The following is a 27,642-nucleotide window of genomic DNA, read 5'->3' as shown; positions in this document are numbered from 1 at the left end:
TGAGGAAAAACTTCTTTACTGAAAGAGTGGTAAAACATTGGACCAGGCTGCCCAGGGAAGTGGTTGAGTCACCATCCCTGGAAGTATTTAAAAGAAATGTCGATGAGGCACTTAGGGACATGGTTTAGTGGGCATGGTGGTGTTGGGTTGACGGTTGGACTTGATCTTAGAGGTCCTTTCCAACCTTAATGATTCTATGATTCTATGATATGGAAGGGCTGGTAGAAATGTGATGAATCTGAGAAAACCTTCGTTTAACAAACATTTTCAGAAGAAATGAGAGCCTCATAAGTACATATTTTTTCTGTAGGTTTTGTAGTGTCTTACTTAACTTCGTAGTGTCTAAGTAACTTTAGTTACTTTTCCTGTCTCTGTTTTGGCTGTGGTCTGTAAAGAACCGATGGCATTTCTTGTCTGAAAAATATGCCAATCTTCTTGTCATTCATAAATTACTACCTGGGGTGGCTGGTTTCAGTTTGACTAAAAATAAATCAGTAAAAATACTTGCTTTTTTGTACAGTGGTTGTTACAACTTGATCTGTTCCAGAGAATAACAATTCACAGATGTATTTGAGGTTTTAGCTTTTTTTTTTGCTCCGTGTTGAATAAAACAAGGCATTTGAAACAATTTCATAACATGTGGTTATCAAAATTTTCAACTGAAGACGACTTTCTGGGCATTGAGAGGAGAAGGCTGACTATTACAAATGGTTATAGCTCTGGCTGAGATACAAGATAATGGTGCCGCAAAGCATCTGTAGGACTTCCGGGCTGCGGCATCCACTTCCACGTGTAAAGTTTCTTCATTCTTTGGTCTGGATAGGCTACGGTGCGACTTCTCTCATTGACTTCTAATAAACTTGTATTTCTGTTTCCACTGAAACTGTGATAAATTCTTACCACTAAGAAATAAAAATCTTATCAAAGGCACTTTGCTTCTCCAGATCCATGGAGCTTTTGATGGGTTAAAACTTATATTTTAAAAACTTATATTTTTAAAGGATTCTGAAAACAGAATGTCTAATATATGTTTTAGATAGAATAAAATAAGGAACAGTCTGGGGAAAAATATTATTTATGCATTATGTCTACAGTTCTACATTAGAACATTTTTTGTAATCTCATAGAAAAGACATTTACGATACGATATACCACAGGATATCCAGCTTTCTTTTGTTACAAAACCTTGCTTTCTAGTCTTTTTCCCCCCCGTAGTAAAATGGTGGGTGAAAAGCTCAGATAAGGCAAATTTTCTTCAGTAAGAGAAAAATAGTTTAATGAATGAATGAAAATTGGTGGGTGTATATCACATGACACTGAGGGCCTGTGGCTTCAAATCTCCCATGTGCTTCGTGTCCCATTGCTTGATTATTGCTGAAAAATTGTATTGAACCCTTTTGAAGTTCATAGTTATCCATTTTACAGGACTAGTAAATGTTCAGAAAGAGACACAGTTTATGAATGACAGCATTTACAACACAGTGAACGGTTATTCACATTAAGTAACTTATCGGACTGCCCAGTTCTTTAATAAAATAGAACCATGCTAAATCCCTGGATTTTCCTCTTTAAAACACTTGAGGACAAATGCAGCATTCTGTTAGATAAAAATATTTCCATTATGTAGTCCTGTTAAGTCAGCCACGCCTACAATGGAATTCTGATGTCTCCTTGGAGAAATCTGTTAGACTAGATGCCTGTAAGACAATACTAGAATTTCACTTTTAGCAAGTTTTTATTATGCGTACACGCACACACTCTGCTACCTGCTGAAAGGTGGGCAATTCAGCATGGAGCTGAGGGTTCTCAGTGAACCCAGGCATAGACATAATGCATGTGTATGGGGTTCAGAGAAGACATTTTCATATACTTCTATGCTGTGATATCATAACTTTTAAATAAATCCTCCTTTTGTCTTCAGTTGTCTTTAACAAACTAAGACAACAAGCCAAAAAAAGAAAGATAACTCTTATGGAAAGTCCCAGCGAAACCCTCTAGGATTTTGGACAAAACAAGATTTAAGTGTATTTTTCTCCTACTTTAAAAACAAAACAAAAACACCCCAACCTCCCTCCCTACCACCCCCACCAAAAAACTATGATTTGGGAAAACAGCCTCAACAACAGATGTGGAAATGGTTGAAATGCATCAAGTGTGTTGCAATAGCAAAAAGGGTACAAGTGATGATTTGTTACTGCAGAACACAAATGTGGGAGAGGATGTCTACATAACTTGAAAGGCTTTAGTTTTTTGCCTTGGCTTCTTTTTATGTTAGTTAGCTCAAATTGATTATTTCAACTGAGATCTAATCCAAAGCCCCAGTCCAATGAGTTCAAAGTGCCTTGACACAACACTTCTTATATTATCAAACCTTTCATTTCTATTTTATTTATGTTATATATAATGACCCAGAGGGCCAGTGAAGAAGGCCCAATGGTCTTCTTGCTATAGGATCACAATTTTCGTAGAATCATAGAATCACTGAGGTTGGAAAAGACCTCTAAGATTGAGTCCAACCATCGAGCTCAAACCATTTTGAGCTCTTTAGCATCAGTTGAAACGGTTTTATCACATAGTATTTTTGAAGTCATTAATGAAGGCTTTTTTTTTTCTTTTTAACCTTTTTTTCTCTGAAAATCAGGGTCCATACATTTGCCTGTGGAAATTTAGGCACCTAACTTAAGTAAGCTTTGCTTAAGTGCCTCGGCCTGGCTAATGACTCTTCATACTGACAAATGCTGTGCACTAATCTCCTTAGAAACCTATGATTTTTATATCAAGACAAAAGAAAACTTTGAGATTCATCCTAGAGTAAGAGCTTATTTTTATTTTAAAAAACAAAAAGGAGAATGCAAAATAAATAGTGATTTGACAGGTGATTGAGAGAGCCAGGGCACCTCTGTGCCAGTGGCCACTTCATCTCTGGGAGTGCCCAGGGTGAAGTAGCTAGTTGGTCTCAAGCTGCAGACTTCAGCTACCGCGCACCGGGGCTACTTTGGAGGGTGCGATTTCTTTGATTATTCATTCTTATCTATGCATGCTTTTCATAAGGACTGTAGGTTTTGCTCATGTGACCATTGAAGTCAGTCATTAGGGATATATAATATTTGTATTAATAGCCGTTTAGTCAGATTGTAAAGAAATATGGGAAGAAGAATAAAGTAGTAACTCCAGAATTTTAAAGAATTAAAACTTTCTGGAAATCTCTTTTGTTGTTGGGGGTTTTTTTTTGTTTGTTTGTTTTGGGGTGTGTGTGGGGGTTTTGTTTGTTTGTTTTTAAAAAATAGGTATATATCTTCATGAGAGAAACTTGCAAGGGTTTCTATTTCTGTAATTTTGCTGATTTTTCTTTCTTCCCTCTAGAGCAATGCGGAACATACACTTCTGGTATGAGACCAGTGTATCCTTCAAAAACCTTTCCCAATCATTACTCCATCGTCACAGTAAGAATTCCTGTATATTATGTGTTTCCACTACTGAAGAGACTGTTCATTATCAAGTTGTCTCCATAGGAATAGTACATTTTTTGATGAATTATTAAAATAACAGGATTTCTATTCAGAATGTGAAAATGTATATATTATACTCTTTATCTAATTCAGATTAAGTCATTATATAACACTACAGCAAAATAGTCAGATTTAATCTGATTAAGTAATCCGATCCTTCCAAGACTAGCTGCAAGATAGTATAGGTGGAAGGTCACATCCCTTTACGACTCCTCATTTGTATAAATATTTCCACTAAATTGCAGCACGCGCTCTCTTGGAGTGCGAGCAGCCTGACTCTTAAACTGCCAGCCTTGTTCCACTTTAAGGTATCTTGGCATGACGCGAAGAAGAGTGTGAAATGAAAGGAAGGATTTGAACATCACATTGATGTTGACTCTGTTGATGGACTGTACCCAGACCTGGATAGGAATGTCACAAAGCTGATCTTATAGACTTGTCACCTCCTGCATATAGAAGGAAAAAGAAAAATGGAGGTTTTCAACGCTGAATGCAGGGTTGGGATCTAGGAGATCCTTCTTAGTTTCATCATGTCAGAACTAAAATTCAATCAAATACTTGAGGATGTGCACCTTCTTTCTTATCTTCCTGGTTTGTCAGGACTGTCTTTTGGCAAGTGAGGAGCACAGGTGCAGGAATAAGGTGTTTAACTGAGTAATCCTCACAAATATCCATGATTGAATATGCAACTAAGAGGCATTAATCATGCCCTGCACCCATGTGAGAGTGTCCCTAAATGCAGTGTAGAGCTTTGTCTCAGCTCCCCATTCTCGTGAAAAGTAGCAGGCTGGTGTTTATCAGGGTCCTAATGGTGGTGGTGTTATATCCTTTAATGTAAAAATGAGCTAGGTGTTTATCAGGGTCCTAATGGTGGTGGTGTTATATCCTTTAATGTAAAATGAGCTAGTCTGCTTGAAGGCAGAGCACAAAGTCTGTTGAAACTACCTAACGGCTGGTGCCCCTGAGCACTTCTTTCGCTGCTTCTGTAATGGTTATCCCCAGCTAGAGCTTTCACCTGCTGATGCGCAATTCTTCTTTGAAATCCCCAGTTTTTGGTCATGTGGTGGAGGTCCAACATAGGCAATTGCTTTGTCATTGGTACTAAAGATACAACAAATGTGTGAACTGAGACAGTGTCTTTTGGTTTGATCCCAGCGCAAGTCACTTGCCTATATTTTTAATCTCACTGAGAAGCAATTAAGAATTGGAAGGTAGGGCTTGGTAGCAATGGTAGGTGATGCTGTTAAATTTGGGTCTTGAGGGTACTGGTGGAGTACAGGTCACATATAGATTACTCACTGGACATACTTGTCTAACGGACACCTGTTTGTGCAGCCGGAAGGTTCTTTTTCTTTATAACATTGCGACAAGGTATACTCTCAATTACAGGGGCTGTATCCTGAATCTCATGGTATAATTGATAACAAGATGTATGACCCCAAAAGAAATGCATCTTTCACCCTTAAAAGTGAAGAGAAGTTTAATCCACCGTGGTACCAAGGACAGCCTGTAAGTATTAATACACTGCTGAGAATGTACATCAGCCTGTTGTTTTGTTACTTAATATCACTTGGATGCATAGTAATGTTGAAAGGGTACAGAGGGTACTTCTAAGTCAGCCAAGAAGCATTACTCAGCATGATTAGGAATTGCCATACTAGAGCTGTAAAATGACAAATGAAGCAAAGTGTAACAGATTTTGTTGAACTTAAATAGAATTTTCTCTAAGGAGAAAACTAGCTTAAAATAACTAATAGAGATACCAGATTTTGTTCTGATTGTAATATGAAGTGGGCTTGCAGTTAACTTCTCTGAGGAAATTGACAGACTGGTTAGTTTTAGTAATAAGCAGTAGTAAAGGTTTACACTCTGCCCAAATTACTACTAAGTCTAAAGATGGGGTTTTAAAAGAAAACGTCGCAGTTCAATCATACAGCTATGGCAAATCTGCTGAGACTGCCCTCAAAATAAAGCGGCATGGGAAAGTTTGGGTGGGTGCTAGCCTGAAGAATAGCAAGGGAGCAGATGCAACTATTTAGTAATGTGGGGAGGACCTTTTTTTTTATTTTTTATTTTTTTTATTTTTTTATTTGAGGAAAGAACACAGAAGTATAGACTTTGGGCCACTGAGAAGAAAGTGGTGTACGAGTCAGGCAGGAAAGCATGCAGAAGGCAGACAGAAATCTGCAAATCATGAGATCAGCAGTAAAATCGGAAGAGTTGACCAAAGTCTTGCTCCCATATTTCAGAGTATGTGGGGCATGGGTCCTCAGAACATTCCCACCCCTTCTTGCTTCACTGTCCTTGAGACATTTCCCCTTCCTGGTGTTCAGCCATGGTTCTACCATTGCATTACTGCTCCATCCATGGGAGTTAACGGTTCCTACTTCTGTCCTGGCTCCCCCGGGTGTAGCAGCAGAAGGGATGCGAGTGTTTGCCATAAGGAATTGGGCTGCAAGGTGTACCTGGACTGTAGATAGCGATGACATGCAAGATTGACTGTCCGGAGTGCTCCACTTACATTTTTAGTTTTTGATCTTGCTGAAAGGTGCAGAGCTGGTGGGGATGGTAGTGAATCTGGCGGTTACTCAGCTGATTCAGTGACCTGCACTAATGATGGCGATTGTTCTTCTCCTGCAGATTTGGCTAACAGCTATGTACCAAGGTCTAAAAGCAGGGACATTCTTTTGGCCTGGGTCAGACGTAGCAGTTAACGGAACCTTTCCAAACCTGTATGAAAAATACAATAGGTATGTAAACTCCTGTGTCTTGGATGAATATTTTACTTTAACTGTTGCAATGGGACAGACGCTGGAGAAAGCATACTTTTTTTCCCTGCGTTTCTAAATAGTTGTACACAACACGAAAAAAAGATAGGATCCAATTAACTTTGTTTCAGTATAATGTAGATTCTTTGTCTAATCATTTTGTCATTCCTCAGCAAACATTTTACAGGAAAGATGTGGAAAAATCAGCTTTAGGAGCAGCCAGCTTTGAAGCTTTAGTGCTTTTCTGTTTCTATTTATAAAAATCTTCTGTGGGTTTGTTTAGAGTCATTCAGTCCAAACCTCTCATACAGTGAATGGATCAGGTCTTGATGTGATATTTTCCATGAAAATTAATGTTTTACTGTTGACTGTGGTATATTGTTCCAATGTAAAATTATTGTCATTGCGAATTTTGAAAATATTTCACATTAAGGCAGTCATATTTTAGTCAGCGATTGCTCTTCACTGCAATTAAACATTTCTACCTAATGAAAATTCTACATAAATCTGTTTATCACCATTTATTTAATAATCTCAAATCTCGTCTAAGAAATCAGGCTTTTAATTTCTGTCTTCTGAGGATCATTTTCTTTTCCTACACGCTCCATATAGCGTGGAAATTCTGATTCTTGACTTACTACCTATGTTTTTTTTCTCTAGGAACTTGTACAATGTTACTTGAACTTGTGTTAAGTAGCTGAATTACTAACTTTGTGGGTGCCTCATGTTGTTACAGGTCAACATGCTTATTGTTGGTCTACTTCAGTAATTGATATAGAGCATCTACTTTGCGATGTAGTATGAGAACTTGTATTCAAACTGTTTAAACATTTAAAAAAAAAAAAAAAACCAAAACCCAAAAAAACCCACCACCCCCAAACCAAAACTTTTTCAAAACATATTACAGGAATGAAAACCTGCACATGATTTTGCACCTTGAAGCCAGTTATTCTCTTTGTATAATAAACACAAGCAATACTGGAAGCTTTATTCTAATCGCATTGCAAGCAATGGGGACAATATTTAAGGGAGCTTTTAGATTAGGCCAGTAACTCTTGCAGAGTCATAGGCAATTAGCATAGATAAACTTGCATCCTGCTAAATAGCCATTAGTGGCATCCAGTTAAATTAAATTTTCCCTGCTAAAGTACACTGATTTTTGTAATGTGTGACTAAAACTTTTTAGCTCTTGGAAATACATGGTTGGCTGATCTTGTATTGTTCTGATACAGCTCAATCCCCTTTGAAGAAAGGGTGGTAACTGTTCTTCGCTGGCTGCAGTTACCTGAAGATGAAAGGTAGGTATGCAATTGCAAGTGTTAAGTTCCTGTTCAAGTGGTATTGCAGTGAGGTACTTTGTAAACATGATTTCTGTTTTAAACAATATCTTATGCATTATTCTAACACTGTTAAAATATTATTTAATGCAAGCCTGTTTCTATGGCTGAAACCTTGTTTTATTAAGTTACATTTCTCTATTTCCCTTTAATGCATCCTTCCTCTGAATGATAGCGTTGTTTCCAATATTTGATATCCATTGTTGAAATATAATCTCTTCAAACTGTCTCAACGTGTATGTAAAATATTACATTTTTGGTACTGTTTGATATAGACCACACTTTTACACTCTGTATTTAGAAGAACCAGATTCCTCAGGCCATAAGTTTGGACCAGTAAGCAGCGGAGTGAGTAGTTTTGTAGTTTCTTTTTTTTTTTTTTTTTTTTTTTAAATTTGGGGCTTTGCTCTGGCTCTATAATAAACTTCTGTAATTCATGTTAGATTAACCAAATATGTTCAGTATGCTTATTAGGAAAAAAAATTTCATTAATAGACAGTCCATCCATAATTAACATTGATACAAATCATGTAATAAACAGCCTATTTGGTAAGTCTAACTTTTATTTTCTTTATTTCAATAACTTTTAAATTGCAAAAGCATGTTTGGGTATGTCTTGTATGTTGTTTTATCTACTCCTACTAATTCTTTATTTTGATTTTGGGGGCGGGGGGGACAAAGTTTGTATACTTTCAATTTAGCAAGAACAGAGATTTTTATAGCAACGGTCCAAGTTTTGGTGGTTAAGTATTCATGTTATAATTGTCATTCATTTTCCCCCAGTCTCTGTGCAAAGGTTAGATGAATATTTGTCTAATCACCCTGCGGTTAGATTTTTATGCCTTCTCAGAAAGAAGGTGAAAAAAGGGATGTTCACCCCATCACAGTCTGTGATGTACTATTGTATAAATAACAAGTCTTTGGGACTGCTACTGTTTTCGAAAATGCTAAATAGCTTTACATTTTAACAAACCAAATGAAAAATGCAAAGAAAAAAGCTCTTGGAAATTCAGGAACACTGTAAAATTCTCTCGTCTTGAGCAGTTACTGTTCCTGTAAGGAACTGTAAGATGAATGTTAAGTCCCTGGTGAAGTAGTAGACAACTAATTGGAACTGCGGTATAGGGAACGTGTTTAAACTGGTTATCCTTTTCTTTGGTTAATAAGTGGATCTGGAGTTCTGTATGTCAGGAATGCTCTGGAGAGAAAGACCCTGAGGGTTTGTACGTAGTCTCCCCGGGAGCATCTCATCTTGTTCACACAAAGCAAGACATCTTATACTAGTAGCAAAATGAGGTAACAGAATGACTTGATTTAAAAATACTTTGTTTTGTTTACTTAGCAAGTATTCAGAAGTAGCCCCAGTGGCTGTATCTACGCAAGTGAGCTTGAACGCCAGACCCCTTGGTCACGAACAGTGCTAGACTGGTAGTTTGTTCTTTGGCTTTTTCAGTCCCTTTAAACTAGTTTGCTCTGAGGCTAATCCAGTCACAATTTCAAGGGCAGTTTGCTCCAGGGTCTCTCTCAACAGGGATTTTGAGGAAGAGTGCGCAGGCTTGGCTTCCTCTATTGTCTTCCGTCTTCTGTTATTCTCCCATCAGCATCTGCATGCTCAGGCATTCCCTCTTGTCCTCGGTTGTGCCCCTGATAGGGCAACAAAAATCCTCAATTTCATACTTTAAAACCACCCCCACTGGCTACAATCTGGGATGGTGTTTTGGGTTTGGTGGTTTTTTTTTGTTTGGGTTTTGGGTTTTTTTTTTAATGTCTTCAACTGAAATAACACGTAAAAATGTGTAGCTGTGTCTTAGTATGGTGTGAGGCCCAGAAAAAAATTGGGCTAAGAGCTGTATAGTGTAGATATAGCCAGTCTTCTGTAGATAGAGGTAGCCCTGAGCAGTGCAGGTGCTAGGCAGTCTGCAGGCTCCCATTTTTGTTTAGCTGTATAGGTGTACCTGTTGAGTCCATTCTAAGCAGATGTAAAGACTATGCATCTAAAGGGTGCAGAACTGAGAGAAGTAGGAACAGAGAAAAAGCAGGTTTAATTAAGAATGCTGTAAGTCTGCTGTCCTCACTGTTCCTCCTGTTAGTGTGTGCTATGTATGCTCCCTGTCATGAGTTTGGGGGTTAGTGCACAGTTTTAGGGCCCCTGTGTCCTTTGTTTATGTCTGGACTGCATCTAGCCTTGAATGGTCTGTAAGAAGAGCTCCTTATTCTTTATTAGCATATACTGTTACAGTTTAAATTTATTCACTCTCCCTAGAAATAAATTTTATTTTTTAATTGAAGTGATTAACACTTACTTTACATTCCTATTTTTGTCCTGCAGGTCATTATGGCATTACAGAGAGTGGACAACATAGTAGGGATGCTGATGGATGGTCTCAAACAAATGAACTTGCATAAATGCCTGAACATTATTTTTATATCAGATCATGGTAAATTTGATTTTTATAAAATATATCAGAATTTTGAAGGGGCTGTTTTTATAAAGTAATATTCTGAGTTTATACTTGCTTGTTTCTGGCAAGTTAAGGAAGCAGCTAATACCTAGAAATTACATGTTATATTATCAAGATGGTGCGAGAGATAATCAGTGTAGGTGAGAATCAGACTATTTTATGAAGGGGGGGGAAAGGAGGTGGAGAACATAGGGAGAGATTAAATAATTTTCACATTTTATTCATAAATCCTCCTGTGATCATTACCAGCTGATAAAAGGAATAAAATAAAAAATGTGAATTGTAAAAGATAGATTTCGGTTTTTTCTGTCTTTTAACTACACTACACAGCAATAGGTTGTGAATTGCTGAAGAAGTGAAGATACAAGCCATATCTTCCTTTGAGTTATCAATTCCCTTATCCATTATTAGAAGCTGTGAATATGAAACTTTGATTTGTTTCTGTAATAGCTTTTCTGTATTTCTGGAATTATTTTTATAATTTATGTATTTTACCAATAAATTTTTTTCTGCTTCTTTTCCTGACAAAATGTAAGCACACTTCCATGCAGCACAAAATTGACTTGCAGAGCTTATTGCCACCAGGAATGACCCAAGCCAAATATCTATACAGGTTTAAAAAATATTTACAAAAATAATGGAGGGTAAACCTGTCAAGAATTATTAAAAGTAAGAGTTCAAATGCAATATGCAACTCGAAGTCCCTTTGACTTCTGGAAACTGATAAGGAACACTGGCAGAAAGATCAGTCCATAATTGCTGTGCTGTTACTGAACACTTAGGTAGGCTATTGGGCTAAATGAATATTTGGTCTGACATTACTACTGTTCTTAGGCTCATAAGATTTCTTTCCCTTCAGGGAAGAAAATTTGTCTATTTATTAAATTTGGAGTATCTTTCTCGGCTAAGGAAATGGCTGATTGTGTGTATCTATGTAATGTTTTGTTTTCTTCGGTACATGAGTATTGTGGTCTCCTTGGATCAGATGTCTTGGGGTTGCTGATAAAAAGACCTGAGAAATTATATTTCTGACTTCTACAACTTAAGTTACATGTCTCCTCAGCAAGGCTACTCTACATTGATATTCCCGTTTTTAAATAAAACTTACTTCCTTTTGCAGGGATGGAAGCAGGGAGCTGCAGAAAAACAGCGTATCTGAACACCTATCTGGATGATGTTCAAGATTTCATAGTAGTACCTGGTCCTGCAGCTCGCCTAAGACCTAATAATGTTCCAGATGAGTATTTCTCTTGTATGTAATTGCTAAACTAATTTTTGTTACTCGGTTATATGCTTTTGTGCTTTATGAATACAAACTTAGGATCCACATATTCCATTGGTAAATGGGAGTGAAGGTCAACTAGGGATCAACCTGGATAATGATGAAGAGGAAATATTGAGTAGTGCACCTGTGCTTTTTAAAGACCATTTGACTTTGCAGTCAAAGTGTATTTGAATCCTACAGATTGCTTTTGTGGGCTGCCTCAGAGTGACCAACTACAAATGCTCTTGCCTTGTGAATGGCATCCCTTTGAATCAGATCTTTGGTATGCAAGACAGCCCAAAAATCTTTCCCTCGCATCTTGCCTCATTTCCTGATTTACCAGTTTATGTATAGATTTGCTATATTTCTGTCTTAAAGGAATGTTAGATTGTTACTATCTTTTACATATTATGAGTATTATAATATATTTCCTGGTTGTTAAAACGTGGCCTAACGGCCTGACAGCAGTTGAGTAAACTGCAAATAAACATAAATAAGATAATAAATGAGTAAAAATCAATGAATGCTTACAAATTCTAAACTTTGATTCATTATGCAGTCTCATTTCAGGTGAACACTTAATGCCTGCAATTTTTGGTACTTTTTAATGTAGAATACAGGCGTTTCCTTCGTGTTTCATAGTTTTTTTTTCTATCTAGATTATTGTTTTCCATGCCCTTTAAAACTTGTAGGCCTCAACCCCAGTGACTTTAAGTTCTGTTTACTTCATTGCTTGATGCTATTCTAAACTGTTTTAAATGTTTCCTTGGAGAACGTAGGAGTTAAATGCAGTTCCAGGTTCTCCCTGGAGAAACACGTTCAGGAAGAAGAAAAGCAGAGTATCTCCTGCTTTTGACATGTGCGCTGTTTTCATGAAGTAGCATAGCTGTCTTTGTAGCACTGCATATATCTGTGCAGGAATTATTAATGGTTCCCTTGCCAGTGTAATCCTTTATGAATTTACACAAGCATTGGATATCAGACTCAGTGCAGAGTAACTGTGTGAAATGTATGGGCCTGTGTTATACAAAATGTCAAACTAAATGAGGTAATGGTCCCTTTTGGCTTGAGTCTAAGCATCTGAATCTTAGCCAGCTTGCACTTGGCTATCTTTCTAAGGATGCTTGCCATGTAAAACTGCTGTCCTGATAGTTGTATTCGTTTCTTTTTCCTTAGAAGTTTATTAGCAGGAAAAATCCAGCTTGGTTAGCACAGCATTTAGTTGCCTCTTTTGTGAAAACTTCTCGGATTGTTTTTCTAACTGTGGCTAATATAGTTTAAAATTTTAAAACTGTAAATAAGTAAGCAAGGGGAGGAGAGACTGAACTAAAATTTCATAAAAGCAGTAACTTGACAGTTTAGAGATTTGTTTTGCTCCATATCGTTTTTGTTCTGGAACAATAATTTCTTATGTCCAGAAATTTTTTTGAAACTAAGCTAATTGTATTATGTGATGGGAATACTTTCTTTTTACATCTGATTTTTTTTAACTTAGGTGACTAATTCTTACATATGATTCTTCCAGTTAATTATGAAGGCATTGTCAGAAACCTCACAGTAAGTGTTGTCTCATCTGTTGTTTTAGCTTAATTTCTACTGATATTTACAGGTATTTTCCAGCATCAGCTGTTTACTGGGCTACTTTGAACCACTGACCTTCCATATGCTATACAGTTAACAACAACAAAAGTAGTTCCACGCAGGGGAAGGGAAGGTCAAAGTTGAGTAAGGTGTCATAGTACTGTTGTGGTTGTGCATTAACTAAGGTTTTATGTTAATTTCTTTTCACTAACTCTTACCTAGCACTGTATCATGTTGCTCTTCAAACTGGAGAACTTGTGTATCTGGATGATACTGGCTGCGGGCCAAGTCAGTGTAAAGCTCAGCTCCATTTCCTGGACAAGCATAAAATTTTCTTCCTCACACCTTTTTGATAAACAGCTTTGAGAGAGGATATTGATTCTTTTTTGTCAGTTCCAGTTTAAGGAATTTGCTTTTCTGCTCTTTACCTGGCTTCTGTTCTCATCCCTGCACCACAGTCTGTTTGCCTGTCAGTTGTGCAGACACTGCTGTTGGTGGGAGCTGTGCTGTTTGTATAGATGACTTTGGTATTCAGAAATTCCCCTATTACAGTAGAGGGGGTTTTGTTTGTTTGTTTTTAAATCACGAATGAATCTTAGTTGGTGGAAAAATCTATTTGTCCCTGAGTGACCAATCTAAAAGACCTTTGAATGTCTGTTACTTTCTGTATTACAGAGCTGTAAAATTATTGCACTGGAAAGTCTCCTACCACTTGAAATTACCATGTTTGTCATGTCTCGGTGTAATTCTTTATTAATTCTAAGCGGTACTGTTTGGTTCTGTATAATTGTAGGTTGTAAGAAAAAAAAAATAGTAAGTTATGTCCATAATCCAATATAAATATTCTTCTAATAACTATTGAATGCAAAACCAGTCAGTATTTGTTATTTACATAGTTGTTAATATTTATGTCCCTGACCATATGATTCCAAACCTGACGGAGTCCTGTTGTCCTTAGAGTCCTGTTGTCAGTAGTGGAAGTTATTGTAGACCCTTTGCAATTGAAGTGCTTTATAAGAACTGTGCATGACACAAACAAAAGTTTTGTGAAATGTACATTTTATATTTTATTTTAAACATTTCAGTGCATAGAACCAAATCAGCCTTTCAAAGCTTATATGAAACAGCTGCTACCGAAGCGTTTCCATTATTCCTATAACGACCGGATTGAACCATTACACTTTTATTTAGACTCCCAATGGCAGCTGGCTAGGTAAGTCAGCGTTTTCAGTACTTGATTATACAGCAAATAATTTCTTGTTTTCTCATAGCTTTTCTCTTCCAGATGCTTAGAGTTCAATGGTAGTTATTGGAGCCTGGTATTCTTGTTTGTCATAGCAAAGGGACGTTGCAAGGAAACAATGCGTGCTTTTCTCTACAGTTTTTGCTGGCCTGAGGAGGCTCAATTCTAAACTGGCAGCTATAGATACTCTCCCTGCTGAGTATGCAGGTAGTGGCAGGCTTTGTGACAGAAATGTTAGAAACTAAGGTCCCTGTTGTCAGATACTTGAGCACATCTTGCCATGCTTTAGGGATTTCCAAAGTGAGTCATGAAAGCTAAGCATGTGCATAACTACTCAGTTGAATCAGTCTTGTGAGCGATCCGCTGGCATACACTGAGCTTACTGAACCCACTATTGTTAATTACCTTACGTGTTGAGACCAATGAATTCACAACTCCCAGAATAATGGCATCTGCTATAATAATGTAATTTTGAACACCTCTGTGACACTCCAGGGCTTTTATCATGAAAGAGTTTTTCAGTCCATGTGTTCAGTAAGTCCTGTTGTGTAACACTGTAAACGTGTGCAAGTCATGCAAATCAGGTTTGGGTTACTAGAACTGTACACGTTTAAATAATATGTATGGACCTGGCATACACTGGAGATTTGTTTTTATTAGACTGTAAGATGCCCTGCTGAATGCTCTAAATTACATTACATTTTTTATTAAAAACCAAAAAAACCCTTAAGAAACCACTTATAAAAAGCACTGTAAAATTTTGTTACCCAAATGACAGTGAAGTGAAAATCTGTTATCCTGAGAACAAACATTTTGTTCATATGTCACCTGATATTTAACTTTAAATGACTGTGGTGGACACGTGAGAATTCCAAAGGAATAACATTTGCAGAGAAAGCTATCATTCTGATTTTAAAGGCATTCTCTTCCAGAGCTTAAAGACTTTCTATTCCCTATGGACAAGCCTCTAAAAATTTTTGAATAGACAATTAAACAATGCATCACTGAATGTAGTTTATACTGATATGATGTGTAATGTGTGAGTTATATAAACTGTGAATTTTTAATAGGAAACCGCTTGAGATTAAGAGCTGCACAGGTGGATTCCATGGGTCAGACAATCGCTTCCCCAGTATGCAGGTGAGACTTGAAAACTTATGCTGATTTGTAATGTGTGAGTTATATAAACTGTGAATTTTTAATAGGAAACCGCTTGAGATTAAGAGCTGCACAGGTGGATTCCATGGGTCAGACAATCGCTTCCCCAGTATGCAGGTGAGACTTGAAAACTTATGCTAGCCCTTATTTTTAACTCCTCCTATTTCTGAATGTTGTGGTTGCTGGGTGTTGAGATTTTTTTTTTTTAAGATCTGTGACACTATTCCATCTACAATTAAAGAAATTAAGCATTTGTATGATTGCTATTGCAACTTGCTGGGTAACCCACACAGGGTGGGATTCCGTTGTTGTAAGAGTTGAGCAAAAACCCAACAGGACTTACCCCAGAGATTTCACTGTGCTGGTAAGAGTGTTGTAACATTAAAAGCAGGAAAAGAGAAAATTTATCTTATCAAATCCTCAAATACAGTAATTGTAAATCATAAGAGAATTCAGATTGGAAGGGACCTAGGGAGGTCTCTAGTCCCACTTCCAACTCAAAACGGAGTCAGCTGTGAGATCAGACCGGGTTACTCAAGGCTTTACGCGTCTTCAAAACTGCCAAGGACAGAGGCTCCACAACTTCTAACTAACCCATTCCACTGCCTGACTGTCCTCATGGTGTAAATGTATTTAGTTATCGCCAGCCAGAACCTTTCTTGTTTCAATTTATGCCTGTTGTCTCTCTGCCTCCTACGGTGTAGCACTGAAGAGCATGGCTCTATCTCCTTGATGACCTCCTTGTAGGTACTGGGGGACTGCTGTTAGGTCCACCTGAAGCAGTCTCTTCTCCATGCTGAGCAAGCCCTGTTCCACTTCGCAGGGCAAGAGCTTCAGCCCCCAACCACCTTGAGGGCCCTCCACTGAATTTGCGATGATTGTTTATTGATGTCATTCTTATGTCGGAGGTGGAGTATCCCAATGGGGCCTAAAGAAATGCTGAGTAGAGACGGATAATACCTTCCCTCAACATGCTGGCTGAGCTTTTGTTTTATACAGCGTGGGATGCTGTTGGCCGCCTTTGCTGCCAGGGTGTGCTGCTGGCTCATGTTCGGCTTGCTGTCCACTATGTCACCCAGGCCCTTGCAAGCAAAGTTGCTCCCTAGCCAGCCAGTCCCCTGGTCTGTAAGGGTAATCCATTCTTTGTTTTCGGGGGTGCCTAAGGACAGAAGTAGCAGGCTTAAACTGCAATAAAGAAGAGTTGATTTGATTATTAGAAAACTTTTTTAACCATTAATGAGTACAGCAGTTTGCCCTGAAAGTCTGTGGAGCTTCCACCACAGAAATTACCTAACGACTGGTCAGACAAGCATCTTTCAGAAATAACATAATTACTCTTGATTCTGTCTTTTGCAAAAGTTGACTAAATGATCTCCCAACTCTGTAATTCTACTGTGTCATGATAGACTATGTATCACTGTTTTGAGGTAGTCTGTTCGGGAGTGAGCATGTCAGTCACCTTTAAGATAAGCAGAGTCCCTAAATTCTTCTCTTTAATGAGAAATGGGAAGGGATCATAGGGAAACATGAAAACAGATCCTTAGCCAGCTCTATCTAATTTGGGGAAGTCACTTAACCTATCCTCTGCTTTAGTTTCTGCTGTCAATAAAATGAAATGCAATACTATTCATTTAAAAAAGCTATTTTCAGGATAAAATCCACTAACAGTTGTGAGGTACCCGGTACTATTACAGCGAACGTGTGTAAACACGTCTATAAAGAGAGAACCCTGTATTCAAAAAAACTATTGAAAACAAGTTTTATTAAAAGACCTATGTAGTCCATGTAAAGCATAGATTTCTCTTAAAAGCCTTATTTTTCATGTCTTGTAGAATTATGTAGTGTTGGTATCAAACTGTTTTTTAAAAACTGTTAGCCGAAACTTGTGTTAATTTTGTATCAGTTTACCCTTCCAGGCCTACTCTTCTTCCCCGATTTGACAATGGAAAACCTGTTGATAAGGGTACCTAGTAATGGGTTACAACCAGCAAGGCCACGTGGTGCCAAGTGCCAGCTTAGTATATTCTCTCTCTGCCACAGTTCGACTGTGTAAATTTTTTTTCAGTAGGTTGACTCTATTCAAACTTTTTGCCACATCTGGAATTGTCAGTTCATAGCATCCCTAATTGATCTTAAAACAGATGGAACTTATCCTTTTGTGGCTAACATTATAGCAGCATAAATTTCATACTGTGTAATTAACTAGTTCAACAGAAAGGACGTAGCACGTTCCTGCCTCATCTGGTTCAAATTAGGCTTGCTGAGTAAATTATTAGCCTACGGATTTTAGTATGAACAGTTACAGAATGACAGCCTGCCTTATGCTTTAATCTCAAAAAAGAAGTTAGAGTTGAGTTTTTTGCCTCTATTTTTGCCACACAGCTATGAAATCTGAGACAGTTGCGTTGTTTACAAAGAGCTTTGCGATCTTACCCAGGAAGATGCTATAGAGTGCAAAGCATCCATCACTCATTCAGTATCTTGATACCACAGATGGGTGCAATCTGTTTCACTTAATTAAAAATAAGCCGAATATCTCAGGGCAAGTTTAAAACCAATCTTTTTGGCAGCAGTTGAGTTTAAGCATTTGCTGCCCTTGTCTCCTTGTTCTTACTCCTGCAGCAAACCCTGCTCTGTGCTAGTGTAAGCTTTGCGTGGCTGCAGAGTTAAGTAGGTCGGGGAACTGAACCAGAAGGGAAAGAGCCAGCAGGAAAAAAGGAAGTTTTTTGAGCCGGCTGCATTCCTGGATCAGGTTCAGTGTATGGCTACACAATAGCTTGTGCCAGTAGAGCTCAGAAGTGGTGCAAGAAGAAGAAAGAACAGCTGCAAAGCAGGCGTAGAAGCCTAGGGTCTTGCCATTGCTTAAACCATTTAAAACATTGCTACGAACAGATGTTTTTACAGCCTTAAGTTAAAAGCTTCCGAATTGTTTACAGGGCATGAAATGTGATGGTTATTTTGGCTCGACACTTCCATTAAATCTCTTAAAGCATTTAAGAAAATGAATTTAACTTCTTCAAAAGCAGAGAAGAGTAAGGGACTTCATAAATGGCTGACGGCAACTTTTTAAAGGCAACAATGAGACAGAGTCAGATTTCCTAATACTCTTCTACTACTTTTTAAAATTACTCTTACACATTTACTATTTTTTAAGAAAAACATGCTTTTGACTTGATCCATACTATGTTGGTAAAGTAAAGATTAAGTTCTTGGAAGAAAACATGCTCTGAGTTTGAAGATCTTTTCCATTTCAACTTGTCTTAAACGGATTTCCACTTTACTTTTCTCTGTAAATCCTAGGCTATCTTTATTGGTTTTGGACCAGGATTCAAGTTTCGTACTCAGGTTGATCCATTTGAAAACATTGAAGTATATAATTTAATGTGTGGTAAGTACAATTGATGGGGGTCATCTTTGTTAAGTAAAATATAGTATCTTTCGGGCATTGTAAATCTTCTAATAACAGATTTTTAAGTGTCCTTAGAAATTTGTCCTTAAGACTTGCTGCTGATTTTCACTAATAAAAAGCTGTTTGTCTTTTCTGAGGAAGGTCCAGCTTCTAAACGACTAATGGCTGTTTAGGATCTACTGGTCAGGCCACCTTGTATCTCATCTCCCCTTTCCACTGGTCACTCTGTGTGTTCCTCTGGCTGCTCCAGAGCTGGCACTTTGGCTCACCACTGCTAAAACTGACTACTTTACAATCTCTCTCCCATCAAGTAGAAGGGATATTTCTTTCATATCTAACTAGAGGCTTTATCAGATTAATCACTCAGGTGACCTTATTCAGGCAGGATGATAAATAACAAGCATAGTAATGGGTATGGGTGCAGCTGCCAGGCAGCTAGTTTCCAGAAAGCCTGAGTCTTTCTGGAAAAAGAGAGTCTACCCCCTCTGCTTTTTATGCACTTGAACAAGTCCTTGTATTTTGTCATGTGTTTTCTTATTTGGTGTTTTCCTTTACCATATCTTTAATCTTAGTTACTTGGTACAAATACATTTTTATTTCAGATAAAATTTAGATTTTTTTTTTTTTGTTTACTTGATTCATATAATAAACTCCTCCAAAATTCATCATTGTATGTGTCACTTGTTCAATTTATCTATTGTATCTTTTAATACTAGATTTGGATGTTTCCATTCTCGTCAAATACAACAGGTGTTTCAAATATACTTTTTTGTTGGTCTTTTGATGGACTGCAACTGTCTTGTTAGTCTGTAGTCCCATTGCTTTGGAGTCTTGCTCTAGAGCTAGTTGTCTCTGCAATAGTCAGGTTTCCCATTTCTCGCCCCTCTATGGTGTCACTCTAGAATTCATGATTGATTTCTGTTCCGTGCCGTCTGCTTCTGTATCTGAGGATCACAGACAGCACACTCCATATACAGATATTCTTCACTTTATTTTCTGACACCGTACAGTACACTGCACCAGAGAAGTGGTGTTTCTTTCTGAAAATTAGACACCTTGCGGTCCTCCTTTTTTCTCCCTTTCAAACACAATGTTGCTGTGACTCCTTGTTCCTTTGTCCCTTCTCCTTCATTCTGTATTTCATGGTTTCTCCAAAAGTCTATCACTAGTTCTACCACTTGCTGTTCATTTATTCCCCTTGAGGTCTTGACCTGTTTTCCATTATTTCCTGCCTAATTCTCTCTCTTGCCAGGATCTATACTTGCTCTAACATCTGCATCTGTGAGAGTCAAAATATTACCAAAGGGTTTGATCCAGAAAAAACTTAACGGGAGCAGTGCACGTGCTTGAGATCAGTGGCGATATTCAGGTATACCACATTTAAACCATGTGTTTAAATTCTTTGCTGGAATAGGAAACAGGCCATTGTCAGGGAGCATGTCTCTCACAGCCTTGTATGCTTTGCTGTCTTCTCATGTCATGGTTGATCTTGAACCAACTTCTTGTGCCCCCCGATCTGTTCTGTGTATGCTGCATGGGAGGCATAGAGTCCTTACTGGCATCTCACTGAAGCAAGTTCAGTGGCAGATCAGACGTTTTAAGTGCAGTCATCGAGGTCTAGATTTCCTCCATCCTGTATAGAAAGAATTAGAATAGGATGTGCAAAAGCCAGCACATTAACATTCAGATAGAAGTGAGGTGGCTTACTCAACCTTTTCCTTGCCCGGGGCTTAGGTGCCTTCTGGATTGCAGAAAGGCATCTTCTTTCACCTGTTGTTTGGGGCTCTAGGGTTTCTCATGGAGGTGCCTGACTGCACCTTCTTGCAAAGTGCAGCCAGAGAATAGATACTGTCTCCCATTTGTCCAACATCTCAGCACTTAAAGCATGAGCACCAGATAAGTACAACTAATTGTCTTGTCTGAATTGGGAAATCTCAACTCGTGTTTTCCAAGGTGTTAAGATTGCCAGACTTGGGGGTTTCTGAGCCGTTGTGAATTCCTGGATACTCCACTTACAATAGGAAAATAACAATGTAATTTAGCTGTTGAAGTGGGGACCTGAGTTCAGGACTGGTTCTGATTTGCTTTTTAACTGCTTTGTGTGATATATTCATTGGAGCAGGGACTGCTAGGATTAGAAAGGTTGTTTTATTCTTCTTTCCAAAGCAAAACAGCTTCATGTGGACAGAATGACATTGACAAATCTGAGTGGCATAGGGCAGGGAGAAATGTGCTCAGTTCCCCGTGTAAAAAGGGGGAAGTTCAGCTCTAACTCTTGTGCTCTCGGTGAGTGATCTAGACACCAAGCTTTTGGATACAAGTGTGTCTCATCACCTGCTATGTTTTGAAAACATCTTATTTCATAGATTCAGTAAAAGTTAAGTGGAGGAACAACAAATCTATGAATGGTAGCGAAGATTAAGCATGAAATAGGGCTTGATCTATTCAGTATTTTGAAGGTGTCTGAAGTGTCTCTGAGCATTGGTGGTAAGCAGCTTTCAGTTGTTTGAGTTACTTTAATGGCAGAGTTTTAGGTGTTTGTGGGGTAGAGATGTTTTTGTGGTTAGATTACTTTGGTGAGAATTTTGAAGCTTAACATTTTAGCACTAAAGTGACAAGTAGAACCTATGTTCTGTCTAGGTTCTTTTATGGCTTTACCCTTTAGTGATGCTTATTAGCTGAATTTTGTGTTCAATTTCCAGATAATTTAAAAAAAAAGTGCCAAACAAAAAGCCCCCAAGCTTATTCCACAAAGCTTCAAGGTTATGTAGTCACTAGCTTCATGTGTTTGAGATTACCATTCTGTCCCCCACTGCAAGTTCACTTCACCTCAGATGTAAGCCTCTGTCATTTTTTGCACTTGTTCTGTCCCTCTTTACAGGCAGACTAATACCATCCTGAGCCCTAGCTAAGAACATGTTTGCTTCCTTTTAAAGGGGTTACATTGCTTTCCCTTTTGGGTGTTACGAGCAGCAAGCAGTGCAGCTTTATTGACTTACCCGTACTTGTAATCACAATACAAGCAGCAGTGTATTACAGTCTTTCTCATCCTCTTAATGTAACTTGAATTCTTTCATAGACTTGCTTGATTTGAAACCAGCCCCAAACAACGGAACTCATGGACGCCTAAATCCTCTCTTAAGGAACCCCGTTTACACCCCCCACCATCCCAAAGAAACAAGCCATCCTTCTGAATGCTCTGCGGTGGGACAAAGAGCCTTTTCAGTGAGCCTTGGCTGCTCCTGCAGGACAGGGGTAAATACTGAAATGGTTAAAGTTCTGGAGGCAGATGTCTGTGATGTATTCAGAGAATGAAACTCTGGATTCTCCAGTGTTTATCTTTACCCACTAGTTTTGTAGTCCCCTACTATTGGTTTCAAAATCAAATCTTGTCTGGGGTTAGTGGGTACTAGCCGGTATTTGTATATTCATTTTTACAGTTAGCTCATGTAAAGTCATATTCAGCTCTGAAGAGCCTGGAAGATGCCACAGAAGCAAGCTTCGATGGGGAAAGCATTCAGTTCTTGCTTGCTTCACTTAATTATGTTGAAATTTCCCTTCTGTGAATGTTGTGTGTTTGGGCTGTGGTTTTCAAGGCTGTATATTTGCTTGTGACAAAAACAATTTGTTTCTGCAAATTCTCTGTAGCCCCTCTCCAGTAGATGTCAGCGAGTTCTGTATAGGGATAACTTGCAAGGCAGATGTTAACATTCGGTACTTGAAGTGCAGTAACATGCTTTGTAGAACACTTAGTGGAATCTCACTGGTTTTGCTTTATAATTACAGGACTTGCCAATAAGGGATTTTCATCAGCGTTTAAATCTCACTGAAACAGAAGGTAAGAACTTTAGATGTGATATAAAATTATAACAAAAATGTAAGAATTATTAAAAATATAAAATGTTTGATGTCTAAACTTCGGATCAAATCTCAAGTACATGAGGTAAAAATTCTGCAAAATACTCGCCGGGACTATAGTTCTGAAGTTTTCAAATACAGTCCTGCTGAACCATTTGTTCTCAAATAAATGTGTATCCTTATACGTGTCATTATGGCACATGTATTTTCTGATATTTTTGAATTTTCTAGCACTGAAGTAATGAGCATTCCAGAATGGGAAGCGAAAACGGTGTATGGGGAAGTATCTGATAAAAAAATCCCTGCGATACCGATATCACGATGGCAGCATACTTTTAATGAAGCATAAGGGGTATTTTACATAGTTGAGTTGTTACACGGTCTTAAGCTGTTGCTTGTTTTACTTACTCTTTATTTCCATTCTTTGGACATACACATGCCATGTTTGAGCTGCAGTTTGCAAGGTTGTAGACGTGCTTGTGACTTGTAAAACAAAATAACTTAATTTTGAGCATGAAGCAGGTAAGACAATAAGTCAGTCATGAAAACCGTAAATCAAAATGGAGTGCAGCCCTTGGTGCTAATGCCAAATCAAGATGATTAGGCTGTCAGAAAGATAAATAGGCTGATAGAGACCTTGCCTCGTGTGTGTTCATGAAACCTTGTTTCTTACGCAAATAAACTCTGTATTTGGCAACACCCCACTGTAGCTCGCTATTAAGAACTGGACTTAAATGCCAGTTACAGGCAGGATCCAGTACTTGCTGCTTATTCAGGGCTAATTTAAGGCTTCTGTTGGTTTGTGTAGTTTGTCCTGGCACAAAGAGTGGATAGAGCTTTCTTGAATGTTTTCCACTGACAGGGCATCTTTTTAAAATGCGTCCCAGAACGCTTTTTGAAGTAACTCTTTCAGTATTGTAACACTCATGAGAGCAAGAAAATGAAATCCAGTTAGTACGATATGGTGTGCTTTCCCCTAAGCATGTAAGTGGTTTCACTGAAGCAGACTCTGCTAATGTGTAGGTGGACGCCCGAGTGCCTTGCTGGACCTGGCTTTGAAGAAATATGGCAAGGCCAGGCACATAACCTATTTCAGTTCCATTTTGTAGAAATAGTAACGTAAGGCTCTAAACCTACATTTTTGAAACAGTAGGATTTTGGCTTGGATTATCAGTGAGACCTGGCTTAGCACTGGTCTTAATAGCAGTAATTCTCTTATAAATTGTATGAATTAAGCACTTATTAATTAGATATAAAAAAGCATTATCACAGATGAAAGAATTCCAGTAACCAGCCTAGATGCTCCTTAAGACTATTTAGAGTTTATTAGTTACCTCAGTTTGCATATTCTCTTATTGATTGTCATAACTTCACAGCCTGTAAGAACAACAAAATATTAACTGCATTTTTAGTTTTATGAAAAAAATGTGAATTGTTTGCCTTTTCCCTCATGGGTGGAGAAATAAATGTCAATCTTGATTTTTTTTTTTTTTTTTTTGGTGTGTGTGTGTGTTGTGGAATTACTGTGGAAAAAACCTGCAGCATTCATTGCTCCATTTCTTTCCCCATTTAAAACAGTTGCTTTGAAATTGTAGTTCTGCATAATTTGTGGATGGTAGTGACCCTGTGTAATGGAAAAATATACTTTGACGCCTTCTTTATAATTCCAGTCATGTAATGATTGAAAATACTTGCGTTTTCAATAACAAAGTAATGTTTTTGTTATTTTAAAATATGTCCATGATGTGCTAGTTTTCCTCAGTTTTTATTTTACATCAGAGAACTCAAAACTCTTGAAAACCGTATTTTTTTTTTGTTTCCAGTTGGCAAAAATTAAAATATTCAACATTTTGATGAAATTGAAGTCTACCTTAGGGGTCAAGACCTGAAACTTTCTGCTGACATTTGACTGTAGCAGATGATTGCAAGAGCATGTGTTTCTTATGACTCTGTTTTGTTACTTCTTTGTTTTTTCTTTAAGATAAATGGTATTGACTCTAAAGTAATTTTGTTGTTAACTCTGCTTTACTTTTCAGCTTCTGTCTAATGACTTACCCTCTGCTGATCCACGTAGCTTTTTTTCTGATACAGTTTTAAAGGAAAGTCTTCGCTCTTCCATTGGATGCAGTAGTTGGCCAGTAAACAGGCAATGCCTTAGGCAAGGATCTGCCAAAAACCCTGTGCAGTATCATACATAAAACATTTGGACATATCTTCCTCTGTATACAAACTTTATAAAGACATGTGGTCCATGAGAGAGAGGGAGAAGGAAGGTTTTGTGACTATCGCACTCATTGTAAAGCGAGTCCTCGCACATCTGAAAATCCAACCAGTACTTCACTGTATCGTTTATTTAGGTCTCTCTATTTCTTAGTCCTTTAAATGTCACTTTTACATATGACTTTGTGGTTTCTACTAAAATAGTCCCCTCGGCAGATTTCAAATCACCACAATTGATTACTGTCCCATCTAAATGTTATGTAGAAGCAGATCCCACATTATATATTTAAATTGAAACACAACGTCAACAAAGACTTTAACTTTGCAACTTAGATTCATCTCCTGTTTTAAATGGCAAAATGTTTTATTTTAAATATAAACTTAATTTGTACAGTATAAGTTAAATGATTGCTTTATACTGGATTTGTCATTTAATTTATTGCCTTAGCATAGAAACTATACCTTTGATATATGAATGAAAAATTTTTTGTTCCGTTACTGTGACTTCTCTGTTTGTTTGGCATTTGGAAATTGGGGCAATCTTAGGTGTATAAAAGAGGAAGATGCTTATCAACCAGTATTGACTGAAATGTAACAAGCACTATTTCTGCTGCAGTTAAGAAGACAGAGAAACTTACTTTGCCCTACGGACGGCCCAGGGTTCTGCAGAAGAGACATAATTACTGCCTCCTTTACCATTACCGCTATGTTAGTGGATACAGCAAGGACTACAGGATGTCTCTGTGGAGTGCGTACACTGTTAACAAAGATGTAAGTATATGAAGAAGGGTTAGAAGCAACCTTGAACAGTAAGAAGCTTGAATGTTAGTTATTTCTGAACACTTCTTGGATCTGCTCGTGATATCACCTCCCAGGGAACTAAGTAGAACCACATGAGATAAAAAGAGGAATTTTGTATGAGCTTTTCTTCACTTTCCTATATTAATAAGGATTGGCTTTGACTCTTTCCTATTTCTTGGAGTGAGCTGCAGTTTTGCCTCCAGAGCGAGCAGATCCGCCGGGAAGTAAGGAGCCCATTGCCGTTGATATAGAAGCCCTATGAGTCTGCAGTGGCTTACTGCTTGGCAGCGTAGGTCTGCTATAGCAGTCTGCCAGTGCTGTCCTTAAAGTCTGGTCTCAACATGCGTTTCGTGATCTTAAAGCAGTGTTTGTAAGGTGGCAGGATCCTTTTGAAAAAATAATCTCTGGACTGTCTTGAACCATTTGTGCCCTGATCTGATCCTTCTTTCGGAAGATCATCCTGACTTGGGGGAAGAAAGAGGTCGGTGGAGATAAATCTGGTCTTTGCTGTCCTGAACCCTATGCTAAGATGCACATGTTCATGCAGAGCACTGATCTCGTGAATGAGTTTTTTCAAGTTGGCCTTTCCCACTCAGAGAAAATTTAGAAGCCACATCATGCTTAAAAGGAATTAGGACAGTAGAGGATGCTTTTTAGTTCGATTATCTGGGAATCATAGGTTTTAAATTTAATTATAACAGTCATTATTTAACTGAACTCTGGCAAGGTTTGCTTGATCCTAACAGTTTTGAGGTTAGTGGCATGAAGCAACCAGTTACTTTAACAAGTGGCCCAGTGGAGAAAGATGGCTAACAACACATCTGGCTGCCTCTGGTTCCTAGCCTGAATGAACAAGTACATTTACAGTAGATCAGGCTACCTTTAACGGGCACCTCTGGGTTCTCTTTTGGAAGATATTATTCTCAACTCAACTAAAATGCTGCAGTTCTGTTCACTTTATTTCCAAAATATATGAAATGGATGGGAGGGCTTGTTTTCCACTGACAAAAGAGGAACAATTCTTGCGTCTTAGTTAAGTCCCTTCACACCATTAAAGGCAGTTGCAGCTAAATATTTAGAGTTCTGCAGTCCCCAACACCGAGATAATTATTGTAAGTCAGCTATCTGTTTTACCAATGATACTTTCTTCTTGTTCAATAGGACAAATGGGTTTCTGCTACAGAAGATACCTCCAGCTGTTTACACAAGGATGTTCGTATTTCTTTTAATCATACCCAGACATGTTTGTTTTACAACAATCATCCTCACCTAACTTACGGATTCCTTTCTCCTCCAAGTAAGTACATTGCCTTCATGGTACAGCATATCTGATTTAAATAATTTGTAATGTAGTAGGTGTAGTCTTTTATAGATGTACTTGATAACTAATCAGAGTATGAAGCAGTAGTTGCTGAATTGTTGCAGTTCCCTTCAGCATATGAAAAAGAAAAACATTTTGGGTTTTTTTTGACATAAATAATTTGTAATGTAGTAGGTGTAGTCTTTTATAGATGTACTTGATAACTAATCAGAGTATGAAGCAGTAGTTGCTGAATTGTTGCAGTTCCCTTCAGCATATGAGAAAGAAAAACATTTTGGTTTTTTTTTGACACTAAATGCCTCTATGCAAACACACATAGCGTGGGGAATAAACAAGAGGAGTTAGAGATGTGCGCACGCCTGCAGGGTTATGATCTTATTGGCATCGCAGAGACATGGTGGGATGGCTCCTATGACTGGAGTGTTGGAATGGAAGGATACAAGCTCTTTAGGAATGACAGGCAGGGGAGACGAGGAGGGGGTGTCACCTTCTATGTCAATGACCAGCTGGAGTGCATGGAGCTCTGCCTGGGAATGGATGAGGAGCTGACCGAGAGCTTATGGGTCAGGATTAAAGGGAGGGCAGGGACAGGTGACATTATAGTGGGGGTCTGCTACAGGCCACCTGACCAGGAAGACCGAGCGGATGAGGCCCTCTATAGACAGACAGGAGCAGCCTCACGCTCACAAGCCCTGGTCCTCATGGGGGACT

General features: G+C 38.2%; 1 protein-coding gene across 1 annotated transcript in view; it reads left to right on the top strand.

The window, feature by feature from the left end:
• Positions 1 to 27,642, top strand: part of ENPP1 (ectonucleotide pyrophosphatase/phosphodiesterase 1) — a 53,000-nt gene that overhangs the window by 17,493 nt on the left and 7,865 nt on the right. The window contains exons 8-22 of the mRNA XM_009281520.2: positions 3,364 to 3,443; positions 4,899 to 5,018; positions 6,150 to 6,259; positions 7,510 to 7,575; positions 7,890 to 7,962; positions 9,944 to 10,052; positions 11,197 to 11,328; positions 12,866 to 12,897; positions 14,007 to 14,134; positions 15,235 to 15,304; positions 18,623 to 18,710; positions 21,811 to 21,986; positions 22,518 to 22,569; positions 25,426 to 25,580; positions 26,772 to 26,907. Coding sequence (XP_009279795.2) covers positions 3,364 to 3,443; positions 4,899 to 5,018; positions 6,150 to 6,259; positions 7,510 to 7,575; positions 7,890 to 7,962; positions 9,944 to 10,052; positions 11,197 to 11,328; positions 12,866 to 12,897; positions 14,007 to 14,134; positions 15,235 to 15,304; positions 18,623 to 18,710; positions 21,811 to 21,986; positions 22,518 to 22,569; positions 25,426 to 25,580; positions 26,772 to 26,907 — 1,527 coding nt within the window. The remainder of the gene's footprint in view (positions 1 to 3,363; positions 3,444 to 4,898; positions 5,019 to 6,149; positions 6,260 to 7,509; positions 7,576 to 7,889; positions 7,963 to 9,943; positions 10,053 to 11,196; positions 11,329 to 12,865; positions 12,898 to 14,006; positions 14,135 to 15,234; positions 15,305 to 18,622; positions 18,711 to 21,810; positions 21,987 to 22,517; positions 22,570 to 25,425; positions 25,581 to 26,771; positions 26,908 to 27,642) is intronic.

Source organism: Aptenodytes forsteri, unplaced genomic scaffold (genome assembly GCF_000699145.1).
Source record: "Aptenodytes forsteri isolate BGI_AS27 unplaced genomic scaffold, ASM69914v1 Scaffold82, whole genome shotgun sequence".
NCBI classification, from domain to species: Eukaryota; Metazoa; Chordata; class Aves; order Sphenisciformes; family Spheniscidae; genus Aptenodytes; species Aptenodytes forsteri.
Note: the sequence above shows the minus strand (reverse complement) of the source record. Positions and strands in the feature narration are given on the sequence as shown.